Genomic DNA, 22,430 nt, shown 5'->3' on the forward strand with positions numbered 1-22,430 from the left:
AGGGTCTTTTATCAGGTTGGCAGGGGAAAGATCTTCCAAGCTCACTTATGGTTGTTTGCTTTTTCTGGGCTGTTGCATGGAGGTGGTTTCTTGCCATGTGAACCTCCCCTTAGGGCAGGTCACCGCAGGCAGCTGGCTCCCCTCAGAGCAAGCAAGGACAAGAGCAAAGGAAAAGGTCCAAGACAGTCTTTTTATAACCTCACCTTGGGAGTGACATCCTATCACTTCTGCCATATTTTGTTCTTCAGAAGTGAGTCACTAAGTCTAGCCCATTCTCAGAAAAGAGCATTAAACAGAGGTGTGGCACTATCAGGCAGGAGATGGGGATCTAGAGGGGTCATTTTAGAAGCTGCCTACAGTGTGTGCATTTGTGTGGATGTGTATTGTGGTGGGCAGTGAGTGATCAGTGGTTGCACTTGGTATGGGGCCAATAGAGTATTGAGTTCTTATGGATTTTCTTGTTAAGAATATTAGAGGGTTAAAAATGGTAGTTGTGGTCCCTACAGGAAACAGATAGCATTCACAAATTGAGAATTTGAGCCAGTTTAATAAAAGGACTATTTACAAAGTTGTGATAAGTGTAGATAAATTGCAAGAAATAGTGCATTCCTCCAGGGTTTGTGACAGCCTGATGCATCATGACACTGAGGCCTGAAGCAGCAAGAGGAGGGAGCAGTTTCCAGAACTAGGAGAGAATATTTGTACAAGAAGACCTCCAGACAGGAGCTATGACTCTACACCAAAGGAAGCACTTGGCCTATGGCATCTCCACAGGGAAGGTGCCAGGGGAGGTTGACTCACCTTCCTCCAGCCTCCTGCTGGCTCTACCCATTGGCAGAACTCAACCAGAAGCCAGAAGGCAAGGAAGTCCACTGATGTTGTCAATACAGTCCAGCCTCCAGTCGCACATAGTCATGTAGGAGGAGTGGAGAGTGGACCTGGAGGGACAGGCAGAAGATACCCAGTACAGAAACCAAATGAGTACTTACAAGGAAAATCACATCCCCAATAGGCAGAGAGGAAGAAACGGGCCTACACAACTAGGTATTGTTTGGTTGCTAGATGGAAGAATTTGCTGACAGAGAAGGGCATTTCACATCAAGACAGGCTTTCATATAATTGTGTTTCTTGAAGATCCTTGAAAATGGGAAACACACATTCATCTCTATGAAATCATTTGGACAAAACTGTACTGATGAAAGAAGTGTGGGTGGCTAAGATGACTTTGAAGGGTCCTTGAAACTTGAGGATTCAGGGTTCCAGGAGGAGTGATGGAAATCAGGGAACAAGATCTCCTGCAAAATATTCACAACTCTTTGAAATGGAAATTAGGCTATTCCAATTTCGGAATCAAATTAAAGCAAATATTCAGAGTGTTAGCCGGTTGTGCTCCTGCCTGTTTGAAGCGGCAGCTAAAGGAGGGAGGCCTGCTTTTTCCTGGATGAAGCGGGATCTCACTCAGCCTGTTTTCATCTTTACTTAGCACCTGCTGTCTTGGAGTGGTGTCGTCCAAGCAATCAGACGGTAGTAGTGCCAAGAGTCTGACCTCCCGTGTCTGCCCACCCCTCCCCCCACACCCCATGACACCTCTCCTGATATAGATGGACAGGGGCTGGTTTAAAATGACAGTCTCAAGTTCGTGGAGGAAGAGAAGCCTAATTCAAAGAAACAGCCAGGCAGGCTTCCTTTCTCTGCAGGAATAATTATTATCCCCTTTCACCATGGCCCACCTGGGAGCCCACTTTGCCTTCAGATCCCGCTGGCAGAAGACCGACGATGAACTCTGTCGACATAGCATGTCCTTTATTCTTCACAAGGCCATTTGCAATGACTTCTTTCAGAGTTACCTCTACTTGCTGGAGAATATTCCCCTGGGTAAGTGAGTCAGTGCTAGAAGGTAAGGGACAAGAAAGGACCGGAGGGACTGTGTGAGCTTGGGGGGCTTTTGCAAGAGGAGTTAGAACAAGGACACTTTTCAGATAAAAAGAAGCCACAACCGATGTCAGAGGGCTTAAATGTTTCAATGGCATTCTTTCATGGAGAGTGCAGAGATCAAATGCTCCCTGGCAGGTCGAGCATCTATTTTGGGACTTCATACACCCTCAGACACGGGGAACTTGCTTCCCTGGGTGTTGGCTGCCTGAGTATCAGGCTTATAGAAATTAATTTCCTAAGTTTGGAAGGGTATTTTTTTTGTAATATTTGCAAAAATTTAGAGGTGGGCAAATTAGGCAACTCAAAGATGAGAGTATTAATATAATCCAGTAGTATATCAACTAAGAATTAAAAAGAGACTAAACAATAATCGATCAAGGTTGTTGGTGTGTGTGAGTGTGTGTGTGTGTGTGTGTGTGCATGAGAACACACTCCACATAACCCTTTCTGGCCTTCCTGAGTCACAGTAATAGTCTGAGAGCTTAAAAGGAGCAGATTTTTGTTTGGTCTTTGAATATTAAGAAAAACTGGGGCAGTAGTCTGTCTCCATTTTAGTTATTTCTTCTAGTTTTCAGGGAATTGGACAATAGGGCAATAAAAAGCTTATCTGGTTTCTCTACACCCCTCTTCTCCATCTCTGTGAAATGGTTACTTCAGGGCACACTTACCAGCCTGAAGAGGAAGTAAAGAGTGAAGTATCCCCCTTTGATTTGTATTTTCCCCCAATGAAAGCAGGAAGAGCATGTATCAGCCCCAGTCTGTTTTCTCAAGGTTGCTGAAAAGACCCACTGTGCATTTGATGTGGCCAGGCTTTCCAGACGTGGAAGGAGCTATATAATTCTTTGCACTGCATTCAAAACGATATGTTAGCAGCCTACCAAAGTCAGTCTCTGTAAGTCCATTTCTGAGGGGAATCCTTAATTCTAGACATACAAATACTTTCGTGTCATATTTACATATATTTCTTAAAAAAAATTCTCATTTATGACTTTATTTGGTCCTCCCAGCCACACTATGAGATAGATAGGGTAAATGTCATTATTTTTTTCCACCCACCTTCTCAATCTTGCTCCCTAGCTTATTTTTTCAAGTGAAGGGAAGAAAATTCAGAGATACTAAATTCATTTAGATCCCAAAGCAAGAACCTAAAAGCGGAACTCTTCCTGGTAGATCACACTACTTATAGGTAATTCTTTCAGGAAATATTATACCTCTCATTTGTATCCAAATGAAAAAATTGCAACAGTCTATTTGGCAGATGATAGGTTCTGGCCGCTCCATGCATTGTCAGAGTGTAGCTTTTCTGCAGACACTCTTTGGGCCACATCTCAGTAAGGTAGCTTGTTGGCCCAAGCTGCATTAGTCTGGAGAAAGGTATCAATTACAGTAACTTACAAGAGACTCACTAAGTGGGGGTGGGTATGGCTCAGTGGTACAGCTCATGCTTAGCATGCATGAGGTCCTGGGTTCAACCCCAGTACCTTCATTTAAAAAATAGAGAAATAAATTTTAAAATATATAAATATACAAGCCCAACTGAAAACAACAAAACAAAGAGAGACTCACTAAGGGGCAGAAGACTGCCAAATTAAAAAAAAAAAAAATCATTAGAGAGAAAAGAAAATCATCTTGGAAAGTAGCTAAAGATGAATTAAAAAGAACTCAATAAATATCTATTAGACAAATTAAATGGCCCCTTACTTATAATTAATTGCAAGTTACCAACATCCAGAGTTCCAATTCTGGCACTGCTCCTGATAGAGAAATGACGTCTGCAAGTTTCTAAAGTCTCTGAGCATCATTTCCCTCAAAGCTGTGGGGCTGTTGGAAGGATTAAACGCAATTATATATGTGAAAGCAGTCAATGCTCAGTAAGCATTAGTTTTTTATTTTCCTTCCTTAGAGCCAGGCCTCTTTGGAAGTCACCACGTAGCCTTCCTTAGAACAGGCATTACCAGCGACGAAATCTTAATTCAGTATATGGGAGTTTTCAGGCTGCAGGGGATGTTAACCTTTTCAGTGTGGAAATAAAACTCAGCCAGTGGAAGTGTTCCTTCGCCATCCCACTGAGGTGTTTTAGAGTTGGCTTCCCCTCCTCTTGATGATTTCAAGACTTCATAGAAATGAAAATAAAGCCTTTCTTTTAAAAGGTTGGGGAACCCTACTGCAGAGTGTGCACAGAGAGTTTGTTGTTTGGGGGTAATTATGGCAAGAACAGTGGCTAGCCAGACTCTTTGATTCCTTCTTTCCTTCCTCCCTCCCTTCAACTGCCAGCATTAGGCAGCCAGCCTCACACTGACACACCGGGCAGTGACATTCAGTCATGGGGACATTTGCTGAAATATCCCCGACTAGCTTCAGTGATTCATGGTGAAGCAAGTACACGCCTACTAAAAATCCCCAGTGGAAAACTTAGCTATGCCGTTGAATACAACAGATCTCCACAAAGAAATGGGAACAATATATAAAACAGATGAACGACAAGGTCCTACTATACAGCACAGGGAACTATATTCAGTACCTTGTAATAGCCTATAATGAAAAAGAATATAAGAAGGAATAAATATATATGTATAAATGAATTACTATGCTCTATATCAGAAATTAACATAATGTTATAAATCGACTATACTTCAATTTAAAAAAAAAAGAAATGGGAACAAGCCTATTACTTTTCTCAGTATATATTTGCTCATATTTTTTATCTCATTTAATTCTCACAGCATCCCTATGAGGTGGTGGTATTATTTCCCCTACCTTATATCCTAGGAACTGTTGCATAGAGGAGGGAAGTAACTTGCCAAAAATCACGTGGTGGTGAGTGGTGGCAGGATGACAAGCCAGGTAGTCTATCTCCAGAGTGTGTCTTTTTATTTTATTTTATTTTTAATTTTTTAATAGACTTTATTCTTTTAGAGCAGTTTCAGGTTCACAACAGAATTGAACAGAAAATACAGAATTCCCACACAGCCCTCCCTACCCACACATATATTCTCCGCTACCCTCAACATCCCTCATCAGTGTGGCATATTTGGTACAATCAATGAACCAACGTGGGCACATTATTATCAACCAAAGGCTATAGTTTACATTAGGGTTCACTCTTAATATGGTACATTCTATGGGTTTTGACAAATGCATAATGACATGTAGCCACTATAGTATCATATAGAATAATTTCATTGCCCTAAAAATCCCTTGTGCTCCATCTGTTCATTCCTCCCTCCCTCCATCTCCCCAAACCCCTGGAAACGACGATCTTTTTATTGTTTCTGTAGCTGTGCCTTTTCCAGAACGTCATTTGGTTGGAATCATACAGTTTGTAGCCTTTTCAGACTGGCTTCTTTCATTTCGTAATGTGTCTTTTAAGTTTCTTCTATGTCTTTCATGGCTTGATAGATCATTTTTTTTAATAGCACATATATTTTTTTAATTTACATATATGTACTGTTCATTGTTTCTGAGAACGTTTAGAGCTTTAGCTTTTTAAACTTACATAGTTATCAAAGGAATAAAGCCAACCACAAAATAGCAGTGTCTGTCTTTTTAAACTGCAAAATCATGCTGCCTACCAATGTCAATGGCAACTTGACTAATGCAGGGAGCAATATAAATTGGGCCAAAAATTTTTAATTGACAGGAATATAAAACATTGTCTATGAGGAGCACTAGCTTTCTATTGAGATATTTAACATGAGGGATGGGCCAGTGAATAGGTTCAAGTTCATTTGGAGGCTTGGAGTGAATGAATTTTCCAAAGGTGGCTGTTTGTGAGCAATAGGAAGTAAAATAAGAAAGCAATTTATATAAATCTCCAATTTGTGTATCTGTGCTCACAAGGGCCCAGATACGGCCCAACTGGAGATGTTCACATAAATTAAGTCCGGTAATTTTCTAGCACTATCCATAGCATACTTCCGAGTACGGAGAAGTCCATGAATATTCATTAATTACATATTATGCAAGAATCTATTACTCCTGGACATCATTAAAGGCTTAGACTCATGTCATGTTTCGAACAACAGTGCCATGTGGTTTAGCAGAGGGAACAAAGGCTTTTGCATTTAAATAGGTCTGGGTTAGGTCCCAGCTGTGACACTTCATTGCTGTGCAATATTGAGTAAGTTACTAAATCTTTCTGATTCTCTCATTACTTACCTGTAAAATGATGATGATCATGCCAGTTTTGCTGTGTCATGTGAGGATTAAAAGAGCTAATGTGAAGAGATGATATGAAAGTGCCTAGCATGATGCCTGGCACATAGGAGGTCCCCACTAATGGTTAGTAACCCCTTTGACTTACCCCTTTTTAGAAGAATTAGGCTCTGAGGAGGAAATTGAGAACAATGGCCGGGGCTTTGCCATCACAATTAAAAAACTAGAGTTAATAAAATCCATTTCCTATAATACACTTGGAACTCCCAAATGAAACTGAGCATACAACTATTGGCACTTTTCAAATCAATTTCATCCCAATGGCAGGCATTGCTTTACAAATTATTGTACAGTGACACCTTTTTCAAATGTGTCTTCTTACCTTTGCAATGCAAATGCTGCAAGATCATTTTTATATGAGCAGATTTTGAGATACACAGTGTTAGAGGGATGACATATGGGTTTCTGGTTGAAACAGACCTAGGTTTAAATCCCAGGTGTGTCACTCTCTAGTGGGCAATTTAGTTAACCTCTTGACATCTTGTTTTCTTCTGTAGATAATCACCTCTATCTTACATATCCAGTTAGCATTTGGAGAACATATATACATGTTTGATCAATGACAGTTATTCTTTTTTAATTATTTGGGCATGCCTAATTAGGAGAAGAAATATATCCTCCTATAGTTTTTCACAAACTACAGAAAGTGTTGCTTATGTGTGATTATGTCAGCTTTTCCCTATAGACATTCACCACTTTGTTGAACCGGTAAGTATTCAAAGAACAAAAAGCTAGACAACGTTCATTTATTCTGTGAGCATTCAGAGGAGGCCTACTGTGTGTTAAGCATAATGTTAAGTCCTGGGGTTACAAGGAAGATAAGGTAGAGCTTTATCCTGAAGGGTTTAGTGTAGGAGAGAGACACCCATGGATTATTTTTGTGGACTGTGGGGACAGGGATAGAGACTACCACGGGATGCTGCAGAGATACAGAGGAGGCATGGTGACTGCTGAATCAGCTTCGAACTCTTCTGGTGCAAAATCTCACCATGAAAAATCTGTCCCCGGTATCTTTGCCTGAATTCTGACCTTTTCAAATTTGACAGTGGGTCAGGTAGAAGACCCAAGTAAGAATAGAGAGTTAGGAAATGCTCAGCCCTGTGGGCAGGAGATGTGCCGTGTGGTCTGAGCGTGGCTACATCCTTGCAGAGGTGGGGAAAGGGTATTTTCCCTCCCTTCACATCTTTGGTTACCTTATTTGTGTTGAAGGCTCAGAAGAATTTAGGAAACATTGAAATAGCCCACAGCTGAAAAGGAAAAAGCCTACTAAAACTTTCAGAGCAGGCTGTCTACTATTTTAGAGGCAAGAAACACCAGACAACTAAAGCATGCAGGGAACAAATAAAACCTGGAGGGCCTCTCTGTGTAATTCTAAGACTTGTTAATGACAACTTTCTAGCATTCTGGCACACCCAGACTTTTGGATTCTACCAGAAACATTGATAAAATCCCACTTCCCACCCTTTCCTGTTAGTGAAAAAAATAGATACGACTTTGATTTTTTTTAAGATTCTGCATATAAGTGAGATCATATAGTATTTATCTTTCTTTGATTTATCTTACTTAGTATAATGTCCTCAAGGTTCACTCATTTTTCAAATGGCAGGATTTTCTTCCTTGGCTGAGCAATATTCCACTGTGCCTAGATACTTCTTCCTTCCCACCTCCCTTCCGTCTTTCTTTCCTTTCTTTCTTCCATTTTTACCATTATGTCTTTAATGGCTAAACTGAGAAGTGATCATCTACAAATCTCTTTTATGGAAGATCTTATACTTCATAAGGGCATCTCCTAGTGGGTTTTCTTTTCTTTATAAATAAAAGACTAACTTGATCCAATATACTGTCTCAATCATTTCAAACTTACTATTTAAATCTAGCCTACAGTCCTCTGAAGACTCTCAGGTCAATTTTCAGTTGACAAACAGTTCTAACATCTAGAATGGAGTCTGAAACAATTCTATCCAACTATTTAAAAGACAAAAAGAAAGAAAAAAGATACTCAGCAAACATAAACACTTAGCTCTCAACAAATTTTTCTTAGAGAGTTCACAAGATCTTTGTTCTTCTTCAGGGCAAATTAACTTGTACTCTGTTTTTCTTTTTGTAACAAGTAAGCCATTGGAAGTTCTTTGGGGGTTGAGCTCATAATGTAGGTCAAGAAATAAGTACCATATTATATCAAGAACTAATAGAGTGTCTAGCCTTTGTCTTAGACTACCCCACGTTTCACAACCCTACAACAATAAGCCACTAGAAGTATTTCTGCAATAAAAAAGCACAGGCTGATTGATGACTGATTGCCTTATCTGAATCAACTGGCACCATTGTGGGAGCTATCAGGAGGGGAGAACCTGGGGCTGGCCATTACACCTCATATATCTTTTTAGTGAAATGTTCCTGTCAATTAGGTGAAAATGAGAACTCAAGCTCATAACCATAAAAACGTACCTATTGAGTCTGACCCCTGCTGAGCTTGGCATTCGCTTGTGGTCTAAATGTTGCTGGCATAATGGGCCATTCCCATTTCCAGATTAAGGGTTTTAATAAACTCCACCAACTAGTTGACTTAAGCAGGTGATGATGAGTGTGGCTGCTTTGCTGCTTTGGTTGGATCAAGGAGGGCTCTGGGCTGTGGCTTTTGCCTGTGATCCCAAGAAGCATTCAACTGTGGGAGGACTCTGTGAGCTGTGATTTCCTAGACTGGTTTTCTGAGACATACAGAAGAATTTGGAACAGTCATGTTTTTGGCATGGTCATGCTTGATTTTTGTCATCCCTGTTGAATTTATAAGCATTTACTGAGTTACCTGTTTACACAACACTTTACCAAGTGCTAAAGAAGGAGACTGGTGTAGGTCAGTGGTTCCCAATGTTTTTGAACATGAGGACTCTCCTTTTAATGTTGTATTTTCTCAATCAGTAGCTAAGTTGTGTATAAAATGTCAAAAAAGCATCTATATATTTATTAATATTTTAAAAGGTTTGTATTGTTAAAATAACAATCTATGTACTAGTCAATATATATGGTAGACATAGTATATAATATTGTTAGTTTCTAGAAAAAAAAGTCCATGGGAACTGAGTCCTGTATTCCTTTAGCAAATTCATGATTATTCAAGGGTCCAAATATTGGCTCCAGTGTCTTCAAGTTAGGAAATACTGATGTAACTCCACAGGTGAAACATACTACAATGCATAGTAATGGTGTTTATTGGATTTTTGACTTTTAGAAACAAAATTTGGGACTATGTAACTATTGTTCAATTCAGAGCCAAGTAGTACACTAGTCTAATGTCACAATCTTGGTGTTACTGGAAGAAAAATGTTCCTGGTTAAAAGTTAAATAGCTTCTCTTTTCTTATATGCCTTTCACATAAAATTATGTCATATTTTGGTTTGCTTCATATCTTGATCATAACATTTTTATACTGTTGTATATTTTGCTTAGGCCTTTCATGTCTTTTATTATTGTTGATTGAGGTTAAAAATATGTCTTTTTTAGAAAATCACTAATGTCTCCTTGCTTTCTACCTACTTCTGTCTATTGCCCAGAATCTAGTTCATTCTTCTTCCTGAAGATAATTTTTTTTTGAAGTCTGTGTTTTCTGTTGTAATGTAAACTGATTTCTTCCTGGGTCTGATAATATCTGTCATTTGGGGATTTCTTTTCATTGAATTCCTGGCTTAATTTCATTGTCTTTCATCACAATGTCTTTCTTTTGATTTTAACTCTCATTAGGCTGGAATATAGCTTCAAGAAACTTCTGAAGAATGAAAACATATGGGGGTAAATATTCTTTCACAGCTTGAATAGGTAACAAATTTTAGCCTCAAAATTATTTTGCCTCAAGATATTGATGGCACTACTTCATTGTTTTCCAGTGTTTCTGATGAGGTCTGTGTTATAAGGGTTGCCGGATAAAATACAAGGTGCCAGAAAAAATTAAATTTAAGATAATCAACAGTTTTTTAGTGTATGTCCCATGCAATGTGATATTTCAAGCATATTTATACTAATAAATTATCCATTGATTATCTGAAATTCAAAACTAATTGCATACCCTATATTTTTATTTGTTAAATCTGTCAACCCTACTTGAAGGTCAACAAAATTTTTTCCACTAAATAACTTAATGATATTCTCATTACTCTTTGTGTTTTGAAATTTCCTAAAGATATGTATAAAAGTGACTTCAACTATTGGTATTTTTGAATCCATGTTGTTCAGTACTTTTGGACTTTATAATCTCTTTCAGCTCTGGGAAATTTTCTTCTATTATTTCTCTAACTATTTTCTTCCTTCCATTTTCTGTTTTTATATGAATCCTAATTAGCTTGATGTTTGGCCTTCTGAATCATAGCTCTAATCTTTTTACTTCTATTTTCCATATCTATCTTTTCCTTTATGTCCTGAAAAGTTTACTCAATGTTATATTCCAAAGTTCTCAATAATCAAAGTTTTCATTTCTAAGAATTCTTTATTATTCTTTAAATTATTATTTTCTTGGCATCTTACCTTTGATTTGTGGATGCACCAGTTCTCACATCTCTTCAAGGATATGGGCTTTTTATTTAGGTTTGGATTAAATTCTCATTCATTTCCTGGATTACTTTTATTTCCTTTGGGGTCAGTTCTGATTATCTCTAACTTTGTCTTTCAGACTGCCATTTTACCCCATTGTGTTTGGAAATTATTATTTATCCATAGTTAGGAATGAAGGACAGGGCAACGGAGATTTCCTTGGTCATATACTTCTCCACTGAATAGAAAGGATGACAAGAAGCACTACATGTGCAGATAGATCTTACCAGACTCTGATGAGTGTGAGCAGATGAGGCACTTGGAATCCTCTATATGCCAGAATGAGTAGAGTTATAGATCCCAATACTAACTGATACAGTTCTCCTAAAGCAATTAATTATTTTGTTTAAGAGAAGAGACATACTTACCTCCCTAGGATTATAGCTGTGCTTCTTGTTTCTTTTGGGAGGGTGCATTGGTCACCTCATCAGTTGACCTGTACACAAATTTTTTTTTTTTTATTAACTCTTACTTCCTTTTGCAACAGTCCTGAGCTGCAAATTCTTTAGCTTTGTTCCATCTGCTTTTTGTCTTGCAGAAATATGTCAAAATCATGAATCCATTGGCGGCTCCTTCTCATTTTTTTCACTGTTATGGGTTGAGTTTATTAAATCAATTATTGGGGAGTATTGGGGAGGAGGGAGGACAAATGCATGTATTCAGCTTGCAGTCTTGAACTGGAAGTTTCTCCCTTTCGTCTCACTTTCTATCAATTCCTCCTAAATGTCCTCTAATGAAAATATTTTGTATCTTCAAGGGTGCCTTTTGGTTTACAAAACACAGTTAAATGCATACTCACCCCTCAGAAGTGAGAACACATGTTTTTCTAAAAATAAATGCCTTAAAATAATACCTCACATCTTTTATGAAATAATGAAATGACATAGTATATATGAATGTCCCTGGTACACTACCTGCATCAGAATAGTTGCTCAATAAGTATTATATCTCTTTTTATTATTTTATTTTCAGAAGATAGGGCTCAAGCACATTTTCTGTAATGTTGGTACAAAGAGATATACGGATAGGCATTGCTTTAAAAAGGGAATCCATAACCTAAAATAATCATCCCTAACTTAACCTGTGATTAGAAATAAAGATTAATGATTAAATTCTCATAAAATATTTGGAGCTCAAAGAAAAAATTTACTATGAAACTTGTGACATTCTTTATTCTACTGAAGCAAGCACTGTTCGAATTTTTAAAAATACAGTGTCAAGCTATTCTTTAATTAAACTCTAGGGTTATTAACTCATGAAAATGCCACATGATTGTGATTTATACATGAGATATTTGAAGATCATAGAGGTTAGGATGTTAACCCAAGGTTACATAACAAGTAGGTCACTAAGCCAGAACTCAAACCCAGATATTCTGACTTCAAACTAGTACCTTTCCCTCCACAGCACAAATTTTCAGGCTTCTAAGAGAAAATTAAATGCATGATAAGATCGTATTTATTCTGTCATTTAAATGTTACTAATTATTAATAATATTTCATTTGCAGTGAAATTGTATGCTTTAACAAGTCAAGTCATCAATGGTGAGATGCAGTTCTATGCCAGAGCCAAACTTTTCTACCAAGAAGTACCAGCCACAGAAGAGGGCATGATGGGAAATTTCATTGAACTCTCCAACCCAGATATCCAGGCCTCTCGGGAATTTCTTAGGAGATTTGTTGGGGTGAGTTATCTAACTGCAATTTGAGGAGGAGGCTAAGTCTTTGCAAATATTGAGCTCACATGCTTCTCTGTTGTCACTTAAGTCATATTAAAGCCATATGGCTCAGCCAAGAGTTTAGCGTGAAAGCCTGTTTTAAGATGTTCTGAAAGGATGGGTCACATCAAATGACTGGTTTCTCCCACTTGGCATTTCATCCTCCTAGCACCGGCTAATTTCTCATGCTTCAGGAAAGGTGAGCTAGCAGTGTTAATGTTACAATTTGGGGATTAAGAAGACATTTCTTTCAGAGCCTCAAAGACAGTTGACACCCAGATGATTGATGAGATCATGCCATTTGGGATCTTGGGGTGATTTATTGATTCCTTGTATTAAAAATTCAGTGTAGTAAAAATGTAGGCTTATGTTTGGTTTAAAAATGGTAAATGTAGTAGAATCTCTTTATATTATTTTATATATAGTTCAGACATTGCCTTGAGAGTATGATCTCTTTGTAGACTTCTTGTTTGGGTCCACCTCCTTACTTCCAGATCATATGGAGATAGTATAGTGTAGGGGCTAAAATTTTGAGCTCAGGGTTCATATGGTTCTTCTACTTACTGTATAAGCAACCTTGGGCTTATTTCTTAAATGCTTTAAGCCTCACTTTTCTTACCTGTGACTAAGGCATAGCCCCAGAACCTACCTCATAGGATAATGTGAAGCTCAAATGAGATAATATGTGTCATTGCTTACATTAGTGCACATAATTATTACCCAATAAATCTAACTTATTGCTATTTCTAGTAATAACAGGCTTTCATAAAGTGCATTCGTTGTACGTTAAGGTACTTCATTTAATTGTTAGAATAGACAACCCACATAATAAAGCTGCTGTTGGTGCTACTGAAGACAAAGTCCTGACTAGCAAACAGGTTTTGTTCCAATTCATTATGAAGTTGTCTTTTTTTTTTTTTGAAATTTGGAGCCCATTTATTCTAATAAAGGAAACATTATAAATATTATAAATATTTGGGGTCAAGACATCAACCTACTTAGAAGTATATTAAGAATACCCCTAGTGTTTGAGGTAAGGCTCACTTCACATCCAGTCTCCCTGGAGCACCCAGTGCTGGAGTACAGAAAATAGGATCAGAGGGGAGCATGCCTTGGGGCCAAAGTGTCTGGATATCAGCTGCAGTCATACGGGACTGTGGAGCTGGGGATAATGACTGGGGCTGTTTATGGGTCAGGTTAACCCGGAATATTTTTAAATCAGTATTGCTGACTGATTTCACTGAACACTTTTTCTGAGCTAGTCAGTCACTCTCATAAGCACTTTAGAAGCACCGTCTCGTTTACGCTTCATAATAATTCTGGGAGGTAAGTACTATTACTATCCTTGTTTTCACAGTTGTGGAAACTGAGGCTTGGAGAGGTTAAGTAAGTTGTCAGGGTTACACAGCTGGTACGAGACAAAGCCGGGACTTAAGCCCAGCCAGGTCTGTCTGACACTAAACTCCCTGCTCTTAACCACGACATGTTTTTTCCATTTGCCTCATGAAACAGAAAAAAAAATCCCTCTTCTTTTTTTTTTCTGTGGACCACAGACATCAACTCTCCTCCAATCTGGCCGAGAGCAACCCCTCCTGCTTGCCTGGTGGTGAGGCTGACTTTGATCCCAATGCATTTCAGAAGCTTAGTTAGTAATCCAGCTGTCTTGTCACTCCGTGTGGAATGCCAAGCTGACCACAGGGATGCTGGTCAGACGGAGCCCATACACACGCCCACGGACCTGGGAAACAGCCTTGTGCTTGCATATTTATGTTGGAAAAGAGCAGCCTGCTCTTTTCAAACAAATATAACGAGTCCTTCTTAGTAGACAAGGCTCATTGTGAAGCTGTGACCTCTAACTAAGTCCAAACATGGTCTTTTTAAAGAAATGATATTTTGGTACTCTGACCTTAATAATATCCCAAATTGGTATCCAGGTCAAGAGACGAGGAGTTAGGGAATACGAGTATCTGACGTGATTTATCCTTATGTCAACTGGCAAAAAGGCAGACTGTTTAATTTAAAGTTTTGTTTTCCTTTCAACACTTAGGGACATGGGACAGTGGGAAAAAGTATTTAAACTTGTTGCAAATGGGTTTACTTTAGCAAATAAACAAATGATACCACAATGATGTCAATGGCCTAGCTGATAACTCATTCAGTTTTAGCTTCCTATTGGGGAAAGTAACCATTTATAAAAAGTAATCAGTATCTGATGGCATTGATCTTTCGACATTGTTCAGAGGTTGGATGACTGAAATATGTAGGTCTCATTTGTTGTAGTCCATGTTTTTTATAAAATGGCATTTAGCACTTTCATTTTAGTTTTAAACTCCACTGGAATAAACCAAAGATAATGTTCTTCAAAACAAAATATACAGACAGGCTCAAAACTAAAATGAAATTCCTAAGAGAATTGTTTAATATGAACTCATAAATATGAAGATAACACAATAAATGAACATGAAAATAACAAAACATCTTGTTTTGAAATCACACATTGCATGGAGTCCTGGTCGCATTCATGGAAGGGCATTAAATTTCAATCCAATCACAGTTATGGGCAGCCGTGGTGTCCAAGAGGCTAGAGATGTTGTCCCTGAGATCAGTCTTTAAATAACCCTTCTCAGAGGAGCTGCATGTGAATGAGAGAACGTGGAAGAAACTTGGTGCCAGGATATGAAGTCAACGCCAACTCTGTGGAGTAATATGGAATAAAGAGAGCTGGGCAGTGGTAGTGAGAGGCCAAGGTACACAGGGTTTGAGTGAAAGGCATCTTTTGTATTTGTAAATAACTGTTGTTTCAAAAAATATCTGCAGTCAAATATCACACATCTAAATGGGTGAAAAATACACTCACCTCGCTGGGCCTCAGTTTTTTTGAAAAAGTAGGGGAATTAGATATGAATGGTTTAAAAATGGTGGGCGAAATCCTTTAAAGGCTTTTTGGGAGAATGACAGGAAGGCTGAGCAGGTGAAGCCCTGCCTCCCTTTAACTGGAGCAACTTCATATTTATTTGCTCATTGGAAAAAGAAGTGCTTGGCTGTTATAACCTTGAAATCCTCTAGCATAGATCGCTGAGGTCTCAGATTAATTATTCCATGATTCAGCGTCTAAAACCACATCCTACAATGATGTGAGCAACATGATCAATAGAGGCTTTGGGGCCAAATAATAAGAAAAAATTGTGACGAGAATCTTTTGTTGGCACACAGATTTCTACTAAAGTCATTTTCAGTAGCTTAAAATAATTTCCCTATTCTTTCCCTATCTTGTTCATATTATGAATTTACTTACAAGATGCTTCTTTTATGGCCTTCACAACAGAAACCTTTAGCCTAGGCTTTTTTATGAATTAGTTTAGTTTAAATTATAATATCTGAATGACGGAAGGCGCATAGTATAAGTAGGAATGGCAAACACATGGCACACATACTACCACCTCCCCTTCCTATACTCAAGACAGACATCACTAATCAATCATAGGCCTCTTCCTGATACGTCTGAATGAAGCCTTAGAATTCTTCACAACATAGCTTTAGGCAGACATTACCAAGGGAATCAGAGCTGGCACTCAAGGTGACAGCCCTATAATAGAACTGGTTTTGGAGTCACATAGTTCCCTGTTCAAATTCTACTTCTGCCACTAGCTGTGTACTGTTAAGAATCTAAGTGTCCTCATCTCCTAATTGGAGGAGAATCCTCATCTTGTGGACTTTTTTGATTATTATAGTTATTATAGTTGCAAAGAGCTTGGTACATATAAGCACACAATAAATCAGGGTTATTATTATTTCCTTTGAAAAGAAGTTACAGTTGCTTCACTTTTTGTTCATTGTACCTTTCTGGCTGTAAAGAAGCCCTTATGAGTGGACTGGAGAGCAGCATTTCTGATGTTTCCTTCTGGTCAAACTTCACCGTTTTGATCCTTAGCCAAGGTTTTCTATTTTACTTTTTTAATCCTTCGTTCCTGAGAAATCAAGAGCAGGCTTTCGCCTTAAGACCTTGACTGACAACTTCAAGTATCTTGTTACTGTAATTTCTAGCATAAAACCTATTCAACAGCAATTCCAATCCTGACCAAATAATTTAGACCAGCTGAATCTTTATACACACATCTATGTACACACATACATGTCATAGCTATATACTGGTCATGTATGCATGCATGTGCATACATGTATATATTACTTTATAGAAGCAAGTTCGAGAAAGTTTTCATTGGCTGATTTCCTCCCACCTCTACCAGCTACATATCTTTCACCTCCAGTTAATTTAATGCACAGACCTACTTAAAAAATTGCTCAGGGCTTTTGAGCCCAGTAAATCATGTCGTTTCTGGTACAAAAGCGGGAAACAATTTTTAGCATAAAAAGATGAGGAGACTTTGCTGTAACAACCTTTATCCCCGTGAATGTGTTGTATGCCATCAGGGCTGAATTTGAAGGAAAATCCTGGCCTGGGACTGGAACAGTTATCATGCTCTCAGCTCAGGTCCTAAACATTACCTTCCACACAAGAAGCATAGATAATTCAGAGCCCCAGAATCAGTTTTGAAAAAAACAAAAAGAAAATTTCAGTGATCCCAATATGAATTGAAATGTTCTCACTGCTTGCATTTGACAAGTAATTTTAAAACCCAGAAAGGCCCTCACTGCTCTGCTCTTGCTCTGTTTTTTAAACAAGGCAGTAAGCTACGGTGCAGGTCCGTTTCGCTTCTGGGTTCGTTTACAGTTAACAAAGTTCAATTTTCATAGGGCTTTCAATGGCCCACTTTTTAGAGAAAATTACCAAGTTTTGAAACCTTAGATACTATTTTTTAAAATCTTATTTTGAAATTCTTTTAAAGACCTATAGTTGGATAAAAGAAAGAAGGCAAAAGCTAGATATGTCTGGATATTTTTTGAAAAAAAAAATTGGATACTTTATAACTTGACGTGGTAGTGGGTAGGTGACTGTATACATTTGTCCAAACTCATTGAATGGTACACTTAAAATAGTGCATTTAATTATGAAGCTGACCCAAATAAAGTTGACATAAAGAGGTAATGGAGTGTCTCAGACTCAGAGTGAGTGTCTGTCCTTGGAGTTTGCCACAAGTTACCTTTCCACAGGGGCCCGGGAGAGCTGGGACGGACTGTGCCTTGGATTGCGGCTCTGGGATAGGAAGGGTCAGCAAGCACGTCTTGTTGCCGGTTTTCAACACCGTGGAACTGGTGGACATGATGGAATCGTTCCTCCTGGAAGCCCAGAACTACCTGCAGGTCAAAGGGGACAAGGTCGAAAGCTACCACTGCTACAGTCTGCAGGAGTTCACACCCCCACTGGGGAGATACGACGTCATCTGGATTCAATGGGTAACTGGTTAGTCCTGCATGGAGTTGCATCTGCCCTTCTGCCCTTCCCAGCTAGAGAAGACAATACCTGGGGCTAATTTCAGGGTCTGTGGAGATGCAGCAAAGACACAAAGGGAGATCTGGCTACAGTTGTGCTTAGAACAATTCGTTAGCCTTAGGTCTGATGGGAACGCTCCCAAAGCTCTGGTCCTCCAGATTTCTCCCCTAATATCCTCGGAACAATTCCCATCCTGAGGGGTGGAGTGCCTTTGGACCAACCGAAATCCTAGAGGAAACTTAAATATTTGAAAAACTTTAAAAAGTGGGGCCAAAAAAAGTTCATCCCCATTTATTGGCAAGACTAGACTTTCTTAGTTTTAAATCTCCAGGAAATGAGACAGCAGTGAATTAAATTTTGGTCTGAATGTGTGTGTGTGTGTGGGTGTGTGTATGTGTGCGTGTGTGTGCATGCGTGTGTAGGAGACATGGAGGAGTGACAATACAGCTGGGTTGTCCAGGGGACATGGAGGGAACCCAAGGGATGGGCAATAGTTTGTCTCGTGCCTGGGAGGTAGATAGACTAGATAGAAGAGAATCTATTTTATAGAGAGTGCACTGATTTCCCTCAGAGAGGGTACCTGTCCTCTTACCTAAATTCTCAAGGCCTCCTGCAATAAAACAATTCAGGCTGTTAAATAATCCGTGAAAGAGTGAACAAGCAGGCTCCTGATTTTTTTACCTTGTGATCATTCCATCTTTCCTACTCACCTCCTTACCCACCTGCCATTTCATCCTGTTCTCCCATCTACTTGGCCTCGCCCGTAGGATACCTGACTGACAAAGACCTTCTTGCATTTCTCTCCCGGTGCCGAGACGGCCTGAAGGAAAATGGCATCATTATTCTGAAGGACAACGTGGCTCGGGAGGGCTGCGTATTCGATCTCTCTGACAGCAGTGTGACTCGGGACATGGACATCCTCGGCAGCCTCATTAGGAAGAGTGGGCTGGTGGTGCTGGGCCAGGAAAAGCAGGATGGCTTCCCAGAGCAATGCATCCCCGTATGGATGTTTGCCCTGCACGGCGATGGACATGCCTGACCAGCAGTGGGAGGAAACGGCCACACTACACAGAGGTGCTTTGGGAAGAGGTGCTCTGCTCTGAGGTGCCCCCTTGTAACTGATGGAGGAATGAAGGGGAGGGAGGCAATGCATGTCTGGAAATGATTGATGTAATTTGTACCAGTTTCCACTAATTATATAAGTACACGCACACGGTCTGTGGATTTTCCAAAAGATACATGGAGTGTGACATCAGGAAAAATGCTTTAAGAAACTGCTTGTATACACTGAAACTGTACAAGGGCACACACACACACACACACAAACCAGAAAAGGGAGCAATGTTCACAAAATCTAAACTGCTTTGGTCTCTGAAGATTTGCATTATAGATTAGTTAAGAGTGGCTGAGGTAAAATCTAGACCACCTTTCTTGCCCTCATGCTAGATACATTATATTTCCTTCCTCTTTGGGAATACTACTGTCTTAGACAAAAATCTCCCCCCAATTAAGAAGGCACCAGTCAAAATAATCTTATAAAAACAAGTCCATTACTTAATTTTGTCTTTCGCTTTAGCAGAAAAAGCGTATGGTTTCACTTTCTACTTGGGGTCAGTTTCACCGCCCAATGAGGTAATATGGATGTAATTTGATAACAGAAGTCTGCATTTCAGTGATGAGGAAATGTCTCCTTCCAGGGGAAACTGTTTTACCCTTGAAATTTCAGCTGTGAACATGTAAGTTAATGTCATTGATAATCTAATTTTAGCTATTGGCTTCCAACACAACTTGCTTCATTGCAGCTGCTCCTGTTTCCTTGATTGATATGAATGTACCTTGGAAAGAGGGAAATGATAAACCTGAAAACTGAACTAACTGGATTAATTGAAGGTTTAATGAAAAGTAATCTAAAATCTTCCCCAAACAAAAGTGCAACTTAATTTCTATTAGCAGAATGTTTAAACATAACTGCTACTGTATTTAAAACATTCTAATACCTTTGTTGTGCTGAAGAACCTGCTTGTGTTTTGATATATATTGAGTCTTCTATGAAATGCCATCAGTGTAAGAATGTCTGTTGAATGGATATGCTGTCACCATAAATACCATATTTGCAAGTCATCACTCTAACTTGGGAGGAAAATAATTATTATACAACATTTACTGCCTTGATGTAACATTGCCTGGGTAGCTTCATTTATGTCCTGGAAAATTATGTCACTTACTTTGCCATGGGCACCTTCCAGCCGCAGAATGCCACTCACAATGCTCTAGGGGCACGTAACAGAATGTGAATTAGAACCACTGGTGAAGAAGCCAGAGACAAGAATTAAATAAAATGGTGACTCGCTTACCAAACAGACCGAGTATGGCTAAACAAGGCTACTCATGTTTGCATCCTCTCTATCTTGGAGCAAATCAACTGAATCCTCTTAGGCCTGTCCCAGGCATTTTGTTTCTTTTACACTAGCACCCGTATTCGCTTACTTCTTGACCTTCTGCTCTGCCAATATTCACATGCTGACTGACATAACTGTCCATCTTCTCTGCTCCAGGGTTTCTGAACTTAAGGAGGAAATAACATAATTGTCCTAGGAATATGGATATACGATCTTTGACTCAGTTGAGCCTTTGAGGTTGATCAGCAGTCCCTTTTCTTAAGCCAAGTCATTTTCCATTCTTCTTAGACATTTTCCAGATCTTTATTGCTCTACAAAGTCTCCCGACTCTATACCTCTCCTTAATTTAATTGAGAAAGTAGAGATTGGGGGGTAAATTATATTGATATCCTCCCTGTATACAAGTTAATAATTAGTACAAGGTAAAGGGAAGAGTAGCTTGAGAGGTGAGGCCCTTGGAGCCAGATCATGCCGCCTAATAGGTTATGTTAAGGTTTGGACGTGTTACTCAAAGCACGAGGGAAAGATCTTCAGGTTGCAAGTAAGGGACTGATTTTTCCGGTCCTCTCAGTAGAGTCACAGATGCTCGTAGAAGGAAGACATGTAGGGTGAGACCTACTCCAGCCATCTTCAGTCTGATGCAGTAAGTCAAACACCTTGCTGATGTTTGTCAACACATCTGTGTTGTGTCGCTTAGGTGACAGTCTGCATTATTTCCTAAATTCTGTCCCTTGTCCAACTGCCCCAGAATCATTTGGAGGGATTTTATAAAATAGAGGATTCCCTGGCTCTGTCCACATGAAAGTCTGATTTTGTGAAACGGGATCAAATAATTTATACTTTTAATAAGGTCTCAAGTGGCTTCTGATCATTAGTCTTGCTTGAGGGCACTGATGGGGAAAGGGGTGGAGCTGGGCTTTGTAGAGTCAGAGGAAGATAGAGCGGGTAAGAATGTGGGCGAGTAATTAGAAGGTGAAATCCATTCTCCACGCTGATGCCAGTTTTTCTAAAATGTAAATCTGACCATGTTGTGTATAAACTTTCAATGACTCCCCATGACTGATGGAATGAATTCCCATCACCTTAGAAGGACAGACAAAGCCTCTTGTGACCTAGCCCTGGCTCCCCTCTCCAGCCTCAGTTTTCCCACATCCCCTGCAGCTAGAGTTTACTTATCATCCTCTAGGGGAGCTATGATTTATGGCTCCTGGCTTTTACTGACATTACGTCCTTAGCATAAGACCTCTCTTGTTCTTTTTTGTCTGGCCCAGACTGCGTAGACGTTGCTGGCTCTATGAAAGCTTCCCTCCCCTCCCAGGTGCTGGGTTAGGTGCCCCTACTATGTGCTACCCTCACACCCTCTGCCTAATGTATCACAGCACTTACCACGTGGCGTTGTAACTGTTTGCTCACTTGCCATTTCCACTATTAAATTCTGAGCTCCTTATTGGAACATTCATGGTAGAGTCTCAGTCTTTAGCACAGGCCCTAATATACTGCAGGAACTCGAACTCTATTTGACAGTATGAAAGGTGGTGTTACAAGTAGAGAGACTCACAGGGCAGTGTAAATTTCTGGAAGCATCAAGCAGGAGTCAGAGCAAAGCAGCAGGAAAAACCGAGGGCTCCTGAAGTTCCATGAGCCCTGGAATGTGCAAGTCTGGTCAAAACAGTGACCAAAAAATGCAAGCTGACAAGAGACAGGAAGTGCACAGAAATAAGAAGGCAGTGAGCTCTGGGATCAGAGAAGCACCTTGGCGGAGAGAGTAGCAAGAAAATTAGGTCCTGGGATAAGATCCTGCCTACTTAAGACATCTCTTCTTTCAATAGGAGCCAACTCAAGGATGTGGTCAGTCCAAAGCCCATAGTTTCATCAGGTGGGAGGGTGGACCTCACAAGATAGAGATGTTAAAATTGTGAGTAAGTCTTAACAAAGCAACTCCTAATCCTCACCTGTTTTCCTGCTAAGCCACAAATCCAAAGAACCAACCGGGTTTAGATGAAGTTAATCCTTTTGTGAAGGGTGAATAGAAGTAGAAGGTGTTCACCTATACTTCATAGATGAATGCATGGCGGTCATGTCTGCAATTCCAGATGAACTTTGGAGGACCCTTTGGTTTATACAGTGACTCAATGTGTGTCGTCTTCATCTGCCTCCTCTTCTGAGAACCTGAGCCACCACTCCTCAGCAT

The 22,430-nt window shown here is 39.5% G+C and overlaps 1 protein-coding gene and 1 long non-coding RNA gene across 2 annotated transcripts; one reads left to right on the plus strand and one right to left on the minus strand.

The window, feature by feature from the left end:
• Positions 1-1,607: 1,607 nt before the first annotated feature.
• NTMT2 (N-terminal Xaa-Pro-Lys N-methyltransferase 2) lies at positions 1,608-20,207 on the plus strand. Its single transcript, XM_010953850.3, has 4 exons — positions 1,608-1,875; positions 12,240-12,415; positions 17,561-17,810; positions 18,608-20,207. The coding sequence occupies exons 1-4, from the start codon at positions 1,722-1,724 to the stop codon at positions 18,877-18,879; spliced, it is 852 nt and encodes a 283-aa protein (XP_010952152.1). The 5' UTR covers positions 1,608-1,721; the 3' UTR covers positions 18,880-20,207.
• On the minus strand, positions 14,845-17,688 carry LOC141574384 (uncharacterized). Its single transcript, XR_012501379.1, has 2 exons — positions 17,551-17,688; positions 14,845-15,142 (listed from the first exon to the last, which is right to left on the minus strand). It is a non-coding gene; the product is annotated as an uncharacterized LOC141574384 (long non-coding RNA).
• Positions 20,208-22,430: the final 2,223 nt, after the last annotated feature.

The sequence above is a fragment of the Camelus bactrianus genome, chromosome 21 (assembly GCF_048773025.1).
Source record: "Camelus bactrianus isolate YW-2024 breed Bactrian camel chromosome 21, ASM4877302v1, whole genome shotgun sequence".
Classification (NCBI taxonomy): domain Eukaryota; kingdom Metazoa; phylum Chordata; class Mammalia; order Artiodactyla; family Camelidae; genus Camelus; species Camelus bactrianus.

Bases quoted from the DNA above. Each gene is read 5' to 3' on its own strand.
- NTMT2 (XM_010953850.3), top strand. From the start codon at position 1,722: ATGGCCCACCTGGGAGCCCACTTTGCCTTCAGATCCCGCTGGCAGAAG. The intron at 1,876-12,239 runs GTAAGTGAGTCA...TTTCATTTGCAG, and splicing joins GCTGGAGAATATTCCCCTGG to TGAAATTGTATGCTTTAACA. The intron at 12,416-17,560 runs GTGAGTTATCTA...ACCTTTCCACAG, and splicing joins TTCTTAGGAGATTTGTTGGG to GGGCCCGGGAGAGCTGGGAC.